We start from the raw sequence: 20,459 nt of genomic DNA on the forward strand, positions 1-20,459 counted from the left end.
AATTAGACCATGTGGATAGTGGAAAAACTGATGGTAGACCAAATGTTTAAGTAAATGAGTTGGGAATTGGACAAATTGGCATTAGACCAATCGGACCAATCTTCTGCCAACCCATTGCTGTGCCTTGTGTTACATTTGTGTCGTATTGCATTTGACAATATAATTGTGTTTCTGAAATAGTTCACCCTATTTTTTAATGAGAGGAGCAAAGGATTATCGTGGGAATTGCTATTGATAAAGCAAGCAACGTGGAGCGTTGTGGCCCAGTGGATTAGTCTTCGGACTTTGAAACAGAGGGTCGTGGGTTCGAATCCCAGCCATGGCGTAATTTCCTTCAGCAAGAAATTCATCCACATTGTGCTGCACTCGACCCAGGTGAGGTAAATGGGTACCTGGCAGGAATTTATTCCTTGAAATGCCATCGCGCTGTAAAAGGCTGCTAGGCTAAAGCCAGGGTAATAACATCCACTTAAGCGCGTACCCGTAGGGACGCATATTTGGCAGTGATATGCGCTATTATAAGCATGTTGGTATTATTATTATTTGATGTTCGATCTGATCATTTGCACACAGTCCAGTGCAAGGGTGAGGTGGGTTGCTGGGGAGGGGGGAATCAAGTTATCTTTGAACGTGGTGTCACCCCTACATTTTTTTTAGAATCCTGTTCACTATTTTATCCAAGATGAGGTTCAATCGCACCGACTCCATCAACGTTGCAGACTGGGACCTCCTGATAGATGCACTTGAAGTACTGTAGTCCTTTTGATAATCTTTGATTGATTTTTCTTTTCCAAGAATTGATTTGCCATAGTCTGCAACCACTTATTAATGTATTGAAAGGGAGATTTATGACAGAATAATTGCTGGCCCTGAAGGACCCTTGCCTACAGGTATTATTAAATAGCTGTGAATTTCTGGATCAATGCTCGATTGATTTGCCATACATGTAGCTGTTGTTAACAGTTTGTCACAAATCTGACAATATCGTTCGCAAACTTTGGACTTTTGGTCTTTGATTCTTAGCATCTTGTGTCTTGAATCTTTTTTTTTTTTTGGGGGGGCCTATTAAAGTATATTAACTGGTGCATTGAGTAGAATGTTTCACAATTTTCCTTCCAAATCTGCTGCAGCATGCCAGAAATCTGTCTGGCTCAGCAAAAAAATATCACCTACAAATAGTTTGTCACTTTTGTGGTGACCAGAATTAGCAAAGATGCACAAAGTTCATCAGCATAATGTTGAATGTAGCAAATTTTGCAACCATAACTGTCAACAAGTTGAATTTCACCAAATTGGCAACTACGATTACAAAATTAGCGTACATGTACCATTTTTGTCCACTGTCTTTTTATTAACACCCTATAAATTGAATCACACACTCGTGATGTATCAACCACCAACAACTTCCAGTTTTGCATGTTTTCTGGACACCTTGCTCGAAATTCACAAATGTGGTTTTCAAAACCCAGGGTTTAGTCCATGGTTTATGCAGATTTCCTGTATAAATTACGCTTAATTTACCGCGTATTGGGCGCGTGTATAAAACATGTCCAATGCTGATGTGCGCATTTGTCACTGTGCGCCAAATTGACGCCTGCTACCATGGTTAAGTACGCTATTTTTATTCATGAGTCCACTGTTTTTATTCATGAGTTCACTCTTCAACAGTGGGCTCATGAATAAAATAGCGTATCTAACCATGGTAACAGGCGTCAATTTGGTGCACAGTGACAAAAGCGCGCATCAGCATTGGACATACATGTACATGTATTTTATACACGCGCCCGATACACGCTAAATTAAGCGTAATTTATACAAGAAATCTGCATAAACCATGGACTCAACCGTGGTTTTCAAAACCACCTTTGTGAATTCGGGCCCTTGAGTGCCCCCAGGGGATAAAAATGCACAGGGGCTTGTGGCAAATTAACTCCCCCCCCCCCCATATGCTCAAAAGAGCCCTGGGGCCCATCTTGCAAAGAGTTACGATTGATCCAATCATCGTTACTCTATGGAAATCCATCCACGTCATATTTTTTTCTACAAAACATTTGCAAAATGTCCCTTGTAAACAAAGGAGAACACACCAAATTGTCAAGAAATCAATGAACTTGATATGGATATTCGTTTATATATCTAGAATTTTTTTTAAACAAACATGCATTTTTATGTTCATTTTGATGGCTTTCCATAGTTGCGATTGATCGGATCAATCGTAATGGGCCCCTGGAAAATATATAAAAAAACAGCCCCAGAAAATCCCCATTCACCCTCAGTGTTGAAGCTTTATATTCAATGCTGCAGATTTAAGCAGTCTGTTGTAAAGTAGTAGCCCCTTAAAATTAAATATATATATATTTTTTGCCTGGTGCCCCCCCCCCCTTGATATGACCACTCTCTGGCGTATAGTCATAATTTTGGCTGAATGAATTTTTAGCAAGATAACAGTGATAGAACAGCCGACAGCAGACCATGGGGTGTGCATGTATTGTCTATAGTGTAATGTTGTGTTTTATGATCTCGACTTCTTTTGATCTGAGGGTTGTTTCACAAAGATTTAAGTTTGGTGCAGTATAATACCGAATCCGTGCATTGGTCGGATCATGCGCACGGGACGCACAGTATCGTGTATGGAAATCAGATTGCATGTTCATTAACATGTGCCTGTTGGCGTTTAAGCATAAAAATAATATAAACAATAGACATTTGTATAGCACCATCTATCTAGAAACAATCTATTCTGAGGAGCATTGTTATTATGATTATTACCCCGGCTTCAGCTCGAGCAGCCTTTCAGCACTCGTGCATTCAAGGAAATAATCCTGCCGGGAACCCATTCACCTCACCTGGGTCCAGTGCAGCACAGTGTGGATAATTTTCTTGCTAAAGGAAACACGCCATGGCTTCGACCGAATGGCGAGAGTCAGAACCACTAGACCATGACCCGCTCGCATGACTCTAAGTCGCACTTTGCTGTTTGTGAAACACCCCCCAGGTTCTTCATGTAGTTTTAGGGTTCCTTCAACAGCAGAGGAAGTGAGTGTCTGCTTGCCATGTCTAGTCTCTCAACTCAGACCCCAAATTAACACATGTGAGCATGCAAATACATGTTTATGTACACAGTAAAAATTGTGTTTATTATGCAACGCTGTTTACATTAATAATATGCAACTTACAGTAGTTGTTTAAAACGGTCTTGATATCAAAACAAGTGTTAAAAATCTCAAACAACAAAGTTTGATTTTTAATATTTAATTCTCAATAAATCAAGCATGGTTGTGTAAGGCTCATAAGCAGCAATTGTAATAATATAACAGCATTTTATTCTGCGTATCGTAAAGAGTCCCATCAGTGCAACAGAAAGCCACAATTGTTTATTTTGCTAATTTCTCTGTAATACTTTCCTGAATTGTTTGGCACATATTTTTGTATTTATGCATATGAACTTTTGGGTGGTCATTTAGTTGGATTCTGTTCGAATTAATTTTTCGGTGTCACAACTGGAAATTCTAAAAATCTACAGCCTGTTGTGTAGACTATCGTCCCAACTGTTTAATCGGTTGCCTAATATACACTGGCACACACTTATAACTTGCAAATCACTGTAAGATAGCGACTTTGGCTATTACAGGCAAGATCTCGTCACGGTGGTGCATGGGGAAGTCTCCCTGAGAAGACTTGGAGAAGCCTATGACTGATGTCTGAGTCACGCTGTGTGATAAAACCTTCACTGGCTGTCAGGAGCCATCAAACGGTTCAGCCTGTCTGTCAACCAGTAGTTTCCCTTCAAGTCTTTTTAACATTTTATTGTCTCTTTCGTGTTGTAAGAAGTTGAATCGTCTCTTTTTCAAAACCATCTATGTCCGATCCTGTTGACATCATACAATGCGTACCTAGCATGTTGCATGCGAGCAAATGGGAGACTGAATGTCAAACAATCGTGCGGTTGCACACACGACATACCATCCGAAATGTACCGTTGCATGGCTAATAGGAGGTGACGTTACAATACGATTCAATTCATTGCGCTCAGTTAAAGGGGCGGTCCAGGCTGAAAGTATTTACAGCTTAATAAATAGAGTAGAATTCACTGAGCAAAATGCCGAAAATTTCGTCAAAATCTGACAACAAATAGCAAAGTTATTGAATTTTAAACTTTAGTAATATTTTGTAAAAAACAGTCATCATGAATATTCATTAGGTGGGCTGATGATATCACATCTCCACTTGTTTTTTTTTGTATTTTATTATATGAAATTAGGTTTATTCAATTTTTTCCTCCAAGAACTAGAAAAATTGGATCGAAAACTGATTTAGTGCATTAGATATTTATTTCTGCAACTTATTTCATTATAAGGAATATATATTATTCACACAAGTATGAAATAATGCAAAAATTATGATTTTATGTAATAACATAAGAAAACGGTAAGTGGAGATGTGACATCATCAGCCCACCTAATGAATATTCATGATGACTGACAAAATATTGCTAAAATTTAAACTTAAATAACTTTATTATTTGTTATCCGATTTTGATGAAATTTTCGGCATTTTGCGAAGTGAATTCTACTCTTTGTATTAAGATATAAATATTTTCAGCCCGGACTATCCCTTTAAGTCATACTTAAAGGACAAGTCCACCCCAACAAAAACTTGATTTGAATAAAAAGAAAAAAATTCAACAAGCATAACACTGAAAATTTCATCAAAATCGGATGTAAGATAAGAAAGTTATGGCATTTTAAAGTTTCGCTTATTTTCAACAAAATACATGTAGTTATATGAACGAGCCAGTTACATCCAAATGAGAAAGTTGATGTCATCACTCACTCACTATTTATTTTGTATTTTATTATATGAATTATGAAATATTGTTATTTTCTCGTCATTGTCAAGTGAAATGAAGTTTCATTCCTCCCTGAACATGTGGAATTCCATTATTTTAACATTTTGTGCTTCAGGCAAGGAGGTCCTAATCGTCAAATTTGTAAAAATTGAAATATTGTATAATTCAAACAATAGATAAATGAAATAGTGAGTGAGTGACATCATCGACTCTCTCATTTGGATGTAACTGGCTCGTTCATCTGACTATTTTGTTGAAAATAAGCGAAACTTTGAGATGTCATAACTTTTTTATTTTACATCCGATTTTGATGAAATTTTCAGCATTGTGCTTGTCTGATTTTTCTCTATTGATTCAAATTAACTTTTTTCTGAGGTGGACTTGACCTTTAAATCTTCGTGAAACACCCCCCAGAGATTGTGAAAACCTCACATTGCATCATTGAAGTGGAACAAGAAGCCCAGAGAAGGACAGAAAAGTTAGAATTCACTCTTTTTCTGCCAAAATTCAGCCAGTTACCACTTTGCTACCCATAATTATGCAGAGCAAGCAAACAAATTCCTTTCTCCATGGTATTTTGAATATAAAGAATTTTCAAGAAGATGTGAGGAATCAACCAAACCAGTTTTGGCATTGTCAAGCCAGTCGACACTAGATTTGCAAAATAAATACCGGTAGGAAGTTGTATGATTTCTTGAGATAAATTTGGCAGCGTCTGCCAAGTAAGGTTTTGAGTTTTGACAGTGGTGATGTGAGGAGAGAAAGATAATTAAAAAAACTCTGTATTTTTTCTTGCGATATTTAGCTCATACATGTACCTTTTTCAGCTAAAAGATATTAATCAGAAACATTTGAAGTGTCATATCGGAAAATAAAGTTTTGTGCTGTCATCGACTATAATTAGATGGAAAAATTTCTCACGCACCTGTATGTAAATTAGTGAATCTATGAAAAAAAAACACTTTCAACTTTAAAGAGTTTAGCCTTGACATTCAACAGAATTATAAGTGTCTTTGTTTTGAAACCAATTAATGGGGATTGCCAAGAGTTAATAGAGACAACCTGGAACAAGGTAATCAATCCGACAAGGATGTAAGCTGTGATGATATGTTTATTGTAAAGATAGCCAAGGTTTCCTATTACTAGACATCTTGGATAATAAAGATGAGCCTGTTTGAACAAAAGCAGAAGAGGAAGGAAAAGCTGTTGTTTGTATTGGATCCTTTCTTGGTCTTCATTGCTCCGATTGTCTTTGAATGTCGTTGTCGTGACTATGTTGCGGAATTAAACGGTGCAGATGTCGAGGCTGATGCAACCGAAGCAGCATGAGTTGCCCGTCTGCCGCTCCGAAGGCCTTCAGGAGGAGGATGTCCCGGATAGAAGGGGGAGAAGTCTTCCAGAATTTTGTCGGGAAACCAAACGGTAAATCCTTGTCAAGTTTATTGTGTAGTACTGTGTAATTCAAGTGGATACGGTACTGGTTTCAATGCAGTTATTAGCTCTATGCAGTTATATAGCTCTATAACATCAAAAGCACAACTGCACAAGTGTTTGAAACAAACATTGTTTTATTTCCTCATTAGAAAGTGTGCATCAGAGATTCCAGTCTCAAAGCTTTCGCCATATTTTCAGGCCACTTTCCATAATAATAATAATAATAATAATAATAATAGCGGCATATTTACCCAGGGTAGCCACTTCAGTTCAGAAAACTGTTCTCCCAGCGGGCCCTGTTATTATTACCCCGGCTTTAGCACGGCTACCTTGATGGGGCGCTCGAGCATTCGAGGAATTTCTTCCTACCATAATATTGAAAGCCTTTTCCAAACAGCTGATATCTGTGTTTGGAGGAGTTTTGAAACATTTTTTAATTTTGGGAATAGGTTCTTTGTACAGAGTGCAGGAATGACTTCAATCTATAGAGGAGGTGTGATGAAGCAAGATGTACACCAGCGCACAGCAGAACAACAAAACATGATACTGAAATTTCGGTTAAGCCTTTTTGGGCTCTTTATTGTACACTGCAAACGGGGGCAGGTCTCTAACATGTTCTTGATTTTTATTTTCAGGCCAAGTATTAATGTAAAATTGAAAGGCATACTTGTGTGCATGTATACTTTCATGGACCTGGTGGCTTGTACGTAAAAATGTGGAAGCGTCTTGTTGTAGCGATTCCGACTCGCCTTGCAATCAGAGGGTGGTGCGTTCGAATCCCACCATAGCCTAGTGTCCTTTGGCAAGGTATCAATCCACACGTTGCCACTCTCCACCCAGGTGTTAAATGGGTATCCGGTAGGATGCGAAAGCCTATGTAGTATGCCCAGCAATTGAGTCTTGGAACTCTTGTTGGAATGCTCCCCAGGGAGTGGAGAAAGTGCATACATTGTGTGCGGGCATGCAAGGATCCGATAACCGGGGTAATAATAATTGCAATGTAAATTGCTAAGAAACAATGATAATTAAGCTATATATAAATGTAACTATTGTTATTTTATTATAATTATGTTTTTACTTGGTATACAATATGAATGATAAAACATTGAAAATAACCGAAGATGGGTGATTTTGCCCCTATTGTCCAAAATGCCCATGGATATCCTCAAAACTTTGCTCTTTTGGTCGACCATTTCCTTTGAAATTGCCCCGGATACATGTATGACACAATATGAACTTTTATTCTACATGTGCCATCACATTGTTTGAACCTGTTCCTGGGATTTGTTATAGGCCTAATGAGAATAAACATTATAGTACTTACTGTATATACTAAATAATACAATTATTTTGTGCATTAGGTACCATGTGATTTACTCCAAAAAAGTTGCCCCAGAAACAGAAAGAATGTCCCCCAAGACAAAAATAGAAAATACCTCTTAACCCGTTGGAGACGATTTGTTTTTGCCTTAACATGCATTTCCCATAGACCTCGCGATGGGTTAAGTTAAAAACAAATTATCCTCTCGTATGAATGAGATACATGTAAATGCACAAGGTTACCAAAAATGTGTTGCAAAGGCAGGAGATATATCTTTGGCATCTTGCTGCTGCAAAGAGATGTGGAACAATGAAATTCTTCACAAAGCAGCATAAAATGATATATCTTTCTGTGAACTTTGGACTTAAATAATATCTTTTTTATGGGAGGAGAGACATTTGCATCTGAAACAAGGTTTATCCTCATCTGATGCTCTAGAATGGGTTGATCATATCTTCGGCTAATTAAACAAACATTAATCTACAATTGCCCCTCTTCACCCATGTGTAGTCAAAATGGGATTTGATAGTTGGCGACACCCTCTCCTCATGGCTGCACTCTTTGACCCCTATTGGTCAGAGCCAATTTATAATCGACAATCATGCATCAAGACCTGTGCAGAGTGGCTAGCCCTGCCTGTTTTATAAATCGCATTTACTTGTATTAAGTTAATGAATGAAGAAATAAGTCAGACATTAATTCAGGCCGTATTCTGAACTCGGGTTTAAATTAAACCCTGGTTTAAAGTTATGGTTTAACTATGGAGGGCCAATTGGGCCACAAATCTGTATTAGTACATTTTACATTTATTAACTCTTATGACATTCATATCATTGATCACTGTCTCAGAAAGATAACCGAAATATTTTCTTCATTATCAAAGCAAAGGGAAACAAAATAGTAGATATAAGAAATATACAATACAAGCAGAAATATGAAGTGTTTGGCTTCCCATGATTTTAGCACAGAATAGATCATGGTCTAAGTTAAACCTGACTTAAGTCAATAAAAATCATGAAACAAAACAATGAAAAAACCTACAGTGTGAACATTCAGTCATTATATTGTGATGTCCAGGGGCCTGTTTCATAAAGAGTTGTAACTTTGCCATTTATGGCAACTACCATGGCAACCTTGATTCTGATTGGCTGCTGAGCCCTGTTGCCACGGTACTTGTCATAATGGCAAAGTTACAACAGTTTTAACTCTTTATGAAACCGGGGCCCCTGAAGTTGTTATTGCCAACTTTCCAAGTGCACTTGATCTCTGATGCTTTAATGATTTGTCATGGAACGTGAAATGTCAACGATGCAGCGTCATCTGCACAGGTGCAATGCCAAAGTCCTTTCAAAATTCTGATCCTTGTATTACAGACCAATTAAAATATGATTTTCCCCATATTTCCTTGTACAGTGATATATCATATACTGTCTGTTGATGTACAGTTTAGTACAGAAGCGAACATTTTGTATGCAGCTATGTCAGGGGAAGCACAGAATATTCTTACTGTTTTTTTGCGGTGACTTCAGAACTTGAATTGGATTTGTTCTTGCTGTGGTTTGGACATTTAATTTTTACATTGGATCTCTGTCTTTGTGACTTTATAATTGTAAGGAAATCATTGCTGTATATGTATTGTTTTGGGGGGTAACTACTGTCTACATGATAGTAAGTTTTTTTTTTGTTTTTCCTTTTTATACTTTTTTTTTACTTTTTTTACTTTTTTTACAGTTTTAAACATGTAGATGATAGAGTGTAGAATGAGATGCCATAATTTTTCACAAGAAAACTTAATGGCAGGACAAGCATGCCCAAATGCTTTTGAGATGATAGACAGCATGATTTTATGCTGTAGCACTTAGCATCAGTCATCTGCAATTATAACGGGATATGATTGCGTGACAATATAATGATCATGCAGAGAAGGTGTGAACATAATAGGATCAAATCATTAAAATGATTTTTTTTCTTTCTAAATTTGAGAAATATTCTTCTTTGTTTCATGTTCCATGAATCTAGTAAAATTTCAGGTCATTGGATCAAATTCAAAGGTTCTTTCAGATAGAAACTTGATTAAAAGTTTATATTCTCTCTTGACTTTAAAGAGGATTGGTCTTTAAAAAGCATTCATTTTATATTTTATTCCTGGGGGCCATTTCATAAAGCTGTTTGTAAGTTAATAAGAGCGACTTTAGGAACGACTGGCGAATACGCGCTTAACCATCACTAGTGAATATACCATTTTCCTCAAGAAAGGATCACCAGTCGTTCTTAAAGTCGCTCTTAACTTACGAACAGCTTTATGAAACACCCGCCAGGAAGCGTATAGACTCTACAGAGAGAGAGATGTGTGTGTGTGTGTTTATCTGTGTTAAAAGTGAATGTACATAATTCTCATCTTAAAATTAGATCAGAGTTCAGGAGGGGAAGTATATTTCTTGGCCAAAGTTACATTTCCCAGCGGTATACTTTGTAATTATGTAGAATTTTCAAAGAGTAAATAGATAAAAGAAAGTAAAGACTTGATATTGCAATGTCACATAGCTAGCATTGTTGCTATATTGAATTTTGTAGTGAAAGCAAAACAACCAGGGGTGTGCCCCTTGTTTGATCTAAAGTTTTCATATTTGAACAAGACAGGATGAATAATAATGAATTTCTATCAATTTCTTGTGCCTATTGTCTACTAAGGTAGGGTTTTATCCGCAAAAATACACATGTAGCTGCAGAATAAGTACAGGTATTGAAGAGGAAGCAGGATACCAGTAAATTCCCTAGTCGCTGTTCATGAAGGGCATCGGATTGGTTTCATCTTGCTGCATCATTTGCAGCTGTTCTACAGATTCAGTAGCTGGTGTGTGTAGATTGGTTAAAAGTCACTAATGTGCTTCACAGCAAAGCTGCAAGTTCTCAGGGACACTATTCCATTGGCTTCTGAATTCGAGCCCTTGCAGGAAGCCTTCAGGAAGGCAAGGCATCTTTCTTGAAAATTGCTTTAGAGCCGTCCTCTCTCAGTGCACGGGGGACATCAAACTGTCCAGACAGTTGAGGTGGGCCCTCAAAGCAGCATCCTCATTGCCTTTGGTTAAGTTAAGACACGCCCTGCAAGAATTCTGTGATTCTGCATGATGGGCACTAGTTTAAGGATTCGGAGTTGGGACATTAACGTCCAATCTGGACTAGAGTAAGATTAAAACTTTGTACAGATGCCGTTTCTGCCTGACTTTGTTTTAGATTTCTGCTAATTCCAGAACCTTCTTTTTTTAGATTTCTGCTAATTCCAGAACTTTCCTTTTTTAGATTTCTGATAATTCTAGAACCTTCCTTTTCTTTTCAGATACCGTGTATGATCTGACCATCTTGTACATGTCGGACGTCACCAACTGGTGTGAGTACCTCTTCGACATATTCAATCCCTTCGAGGTCTATCAGCAGTCGGAGGAGATCACGACGTTCCCGACCCACGAGAGCACCATACACCACATCCGGAGCTCCCGCGTCCAGGTCCTCATCATCTCCCCGAAGTTCATCGAGACGGCAACCTCTCAGATTAGGGAGATCACGGGTCCGAACTCCGTTGTGGGACTGCTCTGCGGTGTGGAGCGGGAGGAGCTGGTCCGTCTCCAGGACAGGATACCGGACTATGTGAATTGGCATCTTGTTGATGCCAAAGATGGACCCAGGTGTATCACAAGCACCACTTTAGACATTGTAGATGAAATGATCAAACTCGCAGACAGGACTGGGTCAAATGACCTTTATTTGCCAATGGTAGGCGTAAAAGACGATGAACAGAATAATTACATGTCAATGGAAAGAGGATTACCAAGTGGAGTCGGTAAGTTTTCATATCTGGCGCAAGCTGGTGGTCAACATGGATGCCACTTTGAAGACAAAAGTATCCTGCTTTCTCCACCATAATCTTTTGCCATAAAACTCTGCCTTATTGTATACAGAACTTCCGCTCACTTTACACATTATGTGTTGCTATGTCTGGCAATCTCTATGAAGCTTTCTGGTTGGTCTGTTTAAAAAAGTATGCTTGGGATTTAAATGTGTTTGTAGTTTCAAAGTCAAACAGACATTTCAATGGATTAAAGAGAAATTCCAGTAGTTGCAGTAAACATTGATTTCATGAGAAAGTCTGTAAAAGAAGGCTTAAAGGGATCGTTTAACTTTGTGAGAAGCTGATTTAAAAAATTCTCAAACTAAGATGAAATATGTTTATGAGTTTATGTATTTGTTCCAAGAAACCCTAGAAATCATCTTTATTTCGGATGAAAAGTTGTTAGTATGTGGGAATATGTGATTATATTGGATCGCGTCTACTAGACGATTTTTCAAATCACTGAGACTTCGCCAATTTGAAATAAATTGTACGACTCCCTCTGCCGTTGAGATCGTACTAGTATTAACGGCTACGCAAGCGAGAACTGTCAATCAACCAACAGTGAATAGTGGGGGGGGGGGGCCTCTACGGCCGGTGTCGGCGGCTGCACTGAGAATTGTAAACATTACATGCAGCGCATGTTCCGCTGGCCCGTGCCGTGTAATGTAGCGCCTTGCCGGTTCTTGGGTGTCGAAGCAGAGAAATTCACTTTCAAAGAAGAGAAACAGAATCTGAGCGCAATACAAGATACGTACAGACCCTTTTAGATAAGAAAAATTGCGGACTTACTGATTCCTCGCCGGGATGATAGTAACGTGGCAAATTTGGGTCGATGTATTACTTGAAGATAAATCTAAAGTGTAGCATAAGAATATGTGCGATCCAAAACATATCATACATGTACTTGCGAATGGAATAAGGACATGTGGTCTCTCGAGCTCTGTGTAGTATGTCGTGAACTGAGGGGAGGATCCGGGGCCGGGGGGAGAATGCCTTCATCCCATGCATGAACGTTTCATAGTTGATGTGGGTATGCAAATTACTTGGTATTACGTAAGACTCTTCTCATATCGCTCGAAAAATGAACATAATGCAGGACATAATGTTTTCATTTCTAATGCATGTGCAGTCATATGATTATAATATTTCATATATTTAAGACTGAGCTCTGATGGGCCGAGCACAACTGCGCTGGCTGGTCAAGGAGGGGAGGGGGGGGGGCAAATCCGACTTGCACCCCTTTTTGAGAGTAGTAATCAAAACTTGTGAGGTAAATATGCCATACATTTTTCCCACGTGTGCACCACCCACCCCCCCCCACCCCTTGAACGGGAGGTCCTTTCCTCTTCTTTTTTTGCTTGACAAATTTTTGGCGAAATACCTTTTAGATGAAAACCTTTTTATTTTTTTGCCGTGTCAAAATTTTCTCAGGAAATGGTGCCCCCTCCCTTTAGAAAGTCCTGGATCCACCCCTGCACAACATAAAGCTGTTTATCTCCCCCTCCAACACATAACTGCACACAGCCAAACAACCAATGTAATGTGATTCCTAAAAAGAGTTAGTAAAAAGAGTTCGTGCAGTATAATATATATATATAAAGGTATATCTTGGGCATAAAAAGGACATAAAAATAATTGCATTCTGCGGCCGGCGGCGAAAGTATAAAAATATTAGATTCTGGATTGGCAGCGTTGAAGCATAATCTTCCGCCGCCAGTGCCAGAATGTATATTTTTAGGTCCTTCGGGGATGGTAAGAAATATTTCCATCCACGTTTCACATCAGCAGATACAATACTTATTATCATTTAGGAGGGATGTCCCATGCAACTAAAGTCTGATTTTTTAAGTACATCGTAGCTTTATTTTTATAATCATGGACCTACTATGGCCTAAATTAATGATGCGAGCGCGAAGCGCAAGTTAATGTTCACTCTTATATTTCGATTTGAAAGGAAATATAGGAGCGCGAACTGTTTTATGTACATGTACATCTTAAACGGGTCATTCTACTCTTGGTAATCAAGCAGGGTATGGATATCTTAAACATTTTGATTTATGTTCTCGCGTATAACATTGTTTAAAATTTTGGCATGAATCATAGAGTGTAATTAAACATTATGATTCAACCCACACACACACCAAATTATCCATATCCAACTATTACGATAAATTAAAAATTAGCAAGATCGAGGATTGTCATATTGTAAGCATATTGCTTTAAAAAAAATTACTGAAAGCCGAGATTCAAACTTACTATTTAATTTGCATTGATTATACAACAGAATGGTGCGAGCGCAGAGCACGATCCACAAGTTGAAAATTGTTAATATTTTGACATGAAGAGCTGAATCGGGTCATTCTAAAATACGGTCTTATGGTAAGTGTAAAGATTATACGCTAAGCGAGCTGAAATTTGCTGAACTTTGGATAAACTGTTCTGTAATATTGCATATTTTCCTAAATAATGATAAGAGCGCATGTAGAACGCAAGCTGAATTTTTTTTTTTATATATTCGCGATTGAATTTTTTGTATAATGATTTCTATTTTTCTGTTTTTCAAATCGTTCCTCTTTCCTTATTTCATTCACATTTATTCTTCTTCTTCTTATATCCTTTCTTATTGATCCTCTCTGTTTCCCCTTGCTCTATATAGGCATAGGTAGAAAATCCCAAGAAACTCCAGAATCCTGAGACGTCAAGATGGTATTTTGTACCAAAAAATATGAAGTCATGCACCAACCTAAAAATATCAATTCAATCGGATTTTTAAAAAAATGTGGAAAGACACATAGTGTTCGGCGACAGGGCATATAAAGTTAAAGAATAAAATAAAGAAATGCTAGTAAACGCAGAGAGTTGAGTTTTAAAAGTTCCTCGATCTTATATTCAAACCCTATATTTTTATTTCAATAGCATTTTCGTGAAATTCCTTATATAAAATTGCATTATACAGGGTTATACATGTATAAAGCTATTCCGGGATGCACGGTTTCAAATCTCCCGAAATTTTCGGAATTTCGGGAGATTTGACCTTTTCCAGGAAGGGTTCTGAATGAAACAAATCAAGGAAATTTCGGGAAATCCGAAGATTACAAGTAAACAATAATTAAACATAGCAACTATCAACATTCATGTTATATTTTTTTAAATTGTTTGCTGAAAATTTTCTGTTCGCGCTAACGGATTTCGTAATTATGTTGATCTTTCAAAAAAGGGCATGAATAAACGGGTTTTAAGTCCTTAATTTTGTTTCGGCTGGCTACATTATTTGTACGATTTTTTTTTAAATATCAAACTAGAAATTCCAGGAAATGTCTATAAATTCGAGAAGTTTGTTTTGGATCTGTGGAAACACCGATGCACATGACCCTGGGAAGCGGTGGTACTGGTTTGATCCAAACACCTTCATTTCGGAGGGGATTTTTTTTATATATTTTTGATTGTATGATTATTTTGCTTTAAATTTTAATTGTTTTCCTTTGTCAAAACTGCTAGTTTGGTATCATTAGTAAATCGTAATATTCAACTTTTTCTTATTTTATTTCCATATTTATTCTTTCTTTTCTTTTTTTTCTTTCCCTCTTCCTTTTTAAGGGGGAACTGCCCCACTTATTTAAATTCAGGAGGGCGTCCCCCCTCGCTTCCATTTATCGATACCTTTCCCATTCCCTTCGTTGGTCTGCAAATCTTATTTCGACGTCAAAGTGTACACTATTATACAACACATGAAAGAGAGAAAATTGGGAGAGAGACGTAAAATGAAAGGACAAAAACGATAGTGTGACGTGGTTGAATTCTCTAATTATTCACAAAGTGCAACCCTGGACATGGAGGAATGGGGGGGGGGGGTCTGAACATGTCGTGATTTTTGAAATCTTGAAATGAATATCATTACATCATTATGGGATATAAACAGGGGGAAAAGACACACAAGAACATAGCAGACATTTTCGTTTCTAAAATCAAAATGTGCTTTGTTTTTTTCTCCTTCTTCAATTTCTTGTCTTGTCCGAGGTTGGAGGTTGGTTGCCAGCGACCCCCTCTCTTCACGCCAGCACATTTACACACTGACGAAGCGGATCGGAGAGATGAAATCGTATATCTCCAGAATGGTCGATGAAAAAAATTAAAATTATTGAAAGGGGTAGCGGGAAACTGAACGCTACAGATTAAGCCAACCCGCGGCCCCCTGAAAAAAATGGAGACGAGGGAATTGGAAGGGGCAAGTAGCGTATTTGTTCTAAATAACGATAATGATAGTAATAAAATAATATCAGATTTATATAACACACGTGTCCATCTTGTTAGGTGCTCAAGGTGCCAATGTATCATTTTACTGCTTGATTCGTGTGATCAAAACGAACATACCTATAATCCTTTATTTGAGCCCCTCGCCCGCGCAAACGAAAAACACTCTACGAACTTCCACAACCATGCAATAGAGAGAGAGAGAGAGGGGGGAGGGAGTGGTGTTCATTTTCAAAAGTGATTATTTTATTTTATTTCTTTATTCATTTATAGTTTTGCTTACGAGCTACACTCCATCGTAAATGTTCAAAATGTTTGTCGGTATAGCCCTTGATTCTACAAACGTATACTACCGGTACCGACGTCAGACGACCATGAGTCTTGGAAGTGTTCGACACTCTCAGTCACATTTTCTTTCGCCATACCAAGGCCCAAGGGGCATTACCAGCTTTCTCAGTTTTGGCATTATTCATTTCATTTATTTATCTGTTATATATTGGAGGGCTTGACGTACTACTAAGGATCGAAGTTCTAATACAGTCTTATCTTACCATATCTCATAAGGTCTAAATATATCACATTTCAGCTCATTTTATTGTATACTTTTTATTTAGAACTGAGAGTTGAATATTCTGGGCAGTTATTGTAGTCATGAACAAGATGCGTATCTATGATTCATGCATGCGAGCGCGAAACACAGAAGTAAATTTTTTACATACTCACCTACAAAAGTATCCATTTTGCAGTGACTCATGAATAAATATGTCATACAAATCTCACCAATCAATAAAATGCGAGCGCGAGTTGTACATTTCAAAACCTCGGACATAAAAATGTATATTCGAATCACATTTTCAACCAAAAATTGGATGGATATATTATAAGCATAACTTTATGATGCGAGCGTGAAGCGCGAACTGAAATTCTAATTTTCCGCCCAAACTCGGACATTCTAAGCACTTTTTCTGTCATGTACAATAATTTTTTATGAGTATTATTGAGAACTGAACATATTAACTACGTTTTTTGAAGTCATTAATAGGATGAGTAAGCAATCAATCAATGTGAGCGCGAAGCGCGAGCTGATTTCCCCCACCCCCCCCCCCTCTCTCTATATTATATATATATGTAACTCGACAATCGATGCGAGCGCAGAGCGCAAGCTGATATTTTTTCGACATGAAAAGTGGACTTTCTTACATGGCGTATCTAGCAGGGGCGGCAAGGGAGGCACGTGCCTCGGGAGCCACTTTCAGTGGTGCAAAATGGAAAGAGGGATGCTAAGAAAAAAAAAGAAAACAAAAATGAAGAGAAAAGACAAAGGAATTAAGACGCAGAAAAGGAATACCGCTGACGGTGTGATTAATACCCCCGTCCTATGCACCTTTAATGATCTTGCATGTCCTTACCCAGAGATGAATATTCGTGACAACTTTTGATTAGTGATCTACTTATATTCTCTCCTTGAATTCTAACAAACACTCCTTACAAAAATAAAATCCTTTTTCAAACGCAAATGTCATAACTTTTAATCTATAGCTACGAGTTTGCATAATTTTTTTTTATACCTTTTCATTAATTCTTGCAAACAGTTCGGAAGTATATTTTTTCTGGTTTGTCAAAAGGGAGATAAAAACTCTCCATTAGTTTTACAAACGATAATTAAAAGGACATTTTTAGGTGAGGATATACATGTTTGTGTAAAACAATAATCAGCTCGCGCTTCGCGCTCACATTAGGGCCTACCCCAATGAGATACGTATCCTTTTCATGAATTCCTACAAAAGTCCTAAAAATTATCGATGTTTTGATTTCCATTCGTTTAGATTTATCAAACTCATTGTTCTGTAACCTCCCACAAAAAGATTCGACGAAACTTTAACGTCTACAAAACTCTGCTGCCCGTCTCCTAACGTACACTGAAACGTATGACTCCATCTCGTCCTTAGTCTCAGTCCTTACATTGGCTGCCTGTTGATAAACGAATCACCTTCAAAATTCTTTTACTTATACATCATTCAATCTATATTCTCTCTTCCCCATATATCTCCGAAGCTCTATCTCAAAATATTAGCATTCATGTAGCTCTGATCATCATCTGATGCTCTATTGCTCCCGACACCAGAACAAAACACAAATGGGGGACCATGCATTCTCTGTTATAGGACCAAAGCTATGGAATCAATTGTCAAATTTTCATCAACAGAAACATTCAAGTCCCAGTTGAAAACTAAATTTTGATCTCCCACTAACATTCAGGAGAATTCAAAATCTATACCCTTTCGCTTTATATTGTTGGTGTGTGTTGTGTTTATTTTTTTTTGAAGCGCCATGAGCACCGAAAGGTGGACCTGTGAGCTATATAAGCCACCATTATTATTATTATTATGAATTATTATTATTGTTAGTATTATAATTATTATTATTATTAAAATTTCCCTCAATATATTTTTTCAGCTCACCCTCGTGCTTGCATGAGTTGCTTAATTATAGATACGCATCGTGAAAAATGTCCCGATTGTAGGTCTCAATATCAATTTTCGGCTCGCGCTTCCCGCTTGCTTTCATTGTCTGGATATGCATTATGTTAATCATTACAAAAATTGCTTAGAATATTCCTTTATACGATCTTAATAGGCACGTGCTTAGCGCTCGTATACATTGTTTACACTAGATACGCATCATTTGCATGATTAAAAGAAACGGACTAAACTATTATTTTGTTTTGACTGGTCAACTGCCGAGTAAATATATAATAGACCTACAATTTGAAAGGGGTGCGATTTTAGCACTTGCCTGGGCTTCGTTTGTTCTAGATACGTCACTGCTGACATGGGGGATATTCATTGAAACAATGCAAGCGAATAGCGCGAGCTGAAGTTTTCTATATTATGACCCGACAACTAAACATTCTAAGTTGGTTATTCTTTAAATGTAAATATCAAATTCGATGTACCTCAATAAAAAATCATTGCAAGCGCGAAACACAATAAGCTATTTTATCTACACGTATATACGAAGGTTATCATCTCAACAATATATTTTGTGATATAAATACTTGATCACGACTGGACGTTGTACAACAATAAAGAACAAGCTGTCTATATTGCGAACTAAATTTACTGATCTGAAAGGGACTATTTTAAAAGTGCTGCCCAACACGTATATAAGAATTTTGTGAATATATTGAATACTCTAATTGAATGACAATTTTCGCGACTGGGACCTACGGCTGGGCAATTTTAATCACTGTACGTAAAAAATGATGGGCTTAATTTTAAGAGATTTAGACATAAAACCTATACATTCAAAGCATTTTGTTAGAACAGCCCTGTGTGCCTACATTACACTGATGGTATTTAGCCTATATACATGGAGTAGAGGAACATTCCTTCGTGACAATCAGTTCTATCATTTTTCCAGTAGGCGTCAGTCCGACAACCTCTTTTCTTTTAATTTTTCCCCCTTTTCCACTTTTCTTCTTTCTCTTCTTCCCCACCCTTTTCCCTTCTATTTTCCCTCTCTTCCCTTATCCCGACAGTCACGCATATTAACCGACGATAAAATATCCAGAGTGGTGGTGGGGGGGGGGGGGGTCTTACCCTGTTAGAGATGGCCTTTCAATATTGACGGAAATACAATTATGCTCATTCACAAGCATTTGTTTTAAAATACACGAATTCAAGTGTACTGTTACTTGATGGCTGCGGTGATGATGGACTAATTATTCCATGGAATCTAAAAATTACAGTGATTGGATCGAGCAGAAACGGGAACTTTCGTGATTGACGGTGTGACTAGTTTTGTTTAAAATTCTGACTCAAACTAAGATTTTTACATTGTTTCATTTTTCATTATTTTCCTAAAATGAACATGATATGATGATATATATAAACAATGCCAGATTGAAGGTAAAGGATGCTTCATAATACGCTGAAATAATGAGGGGTTTATAAAAAAATTGTATAAAGAAAATCAATAACCAATTTACAGGTTTTCAGGTATTACGAGCTAGAAAAGAACACAAAAAACTATCTTCACGTAAGGTTCATAGGATTGTGTAACAAAAATCAGATTGCGTCTTTATACTGTAAAGAATTTACGGAAGGAAGAGCGAAGGGAAGCAGAAAAGAATAAAATAGCGGGAAAGAAATGGAAATTGAAAAAGAAATGTGATATGATTTGAAAGGTGTCATAAGCGGATTATATGGCGGAGAAATGTAAAGAATTATTGACCCCAATCATGGATAAAATTAAATACGGCTACCCCTTCCAAAAAACACACTGTCATACATGCAAATCAAATACACAAAACAAACAAACTTATGCATAATAATTTGTAGGTCTTATACAGTCATGATATTCCAGGGTCTCGGGAGTTGAGATGTTTGGGTTTGCAAATTACTACCCTATATCTAACACGTTCCAAAATAGTCTAAAACGGATAGGCCCCGATCGATCGGAGGGGGGGGGGGGGGGGAAGCAACAGGACCCGGGAGTTTCTCCCAAGTATCTTACGTGAAGATATGCCTATACCGAAGATTGTTGATGGGAACATAGGCGGCGGAAGCGGGGGGGGGACGGCCCCCCTAAATTTTTTTGTTGATAATCTTTTTTTTTTTCTTGTCAATTTTTTTTCCTGCGTGATCCCCCCTAAATTCACGTGGACCCCCCTGAAACGTGTGTTGCCCCCCCCCCCCCCTAAAATTTAGGTT

General features: G+C 37.7%; 1 protein-coding gene across 34 annotated transcripts in view; it reads left to right on the plus strand.

Annotated features, from left to right (window-relative positions):
* LOC121431651 (phosphoinositide 3-kinase adapter protein 1-like) overlaps window positions 1-20,459 on the plus strand; it is a 127,610-nt gene that overhangs the window by 10,489 nt on the left and 96,662 nt on the right. For all 34 annotated transcript variants that reach the window (XM_041629255.1, XM_041629261.1, XM_041629256.1 and 31 more), the window contains exon 3: window positions 10,942-11,442. In XM_041629255.1, coding sequence (XP_041485189.1) covers window positions 10,942-11,442 — 501 coding nt within the window. The remainder of the gene's footprint in view (window positions 1-10,941; window positions 11,443-20,459) is intronic.

The sequence above is a fragment of the Lytechinus variegatus genome, chromosome 18 (genome assembly GCF_018143015.1).
Source record: "Lytechinus variegatus isolate NC3 chromosome 18, Lvar_3.0, whole genome shotgun sequence".
In the NCBI taxonomy this organism is placed as follows: domain Eukaryota; kingdom Metazoa; phylum Echinodermata; class Echinoidea; order Temnopleuroida; family Toxopneustidae; genus Lytechinus; species Lytechinus variegatus.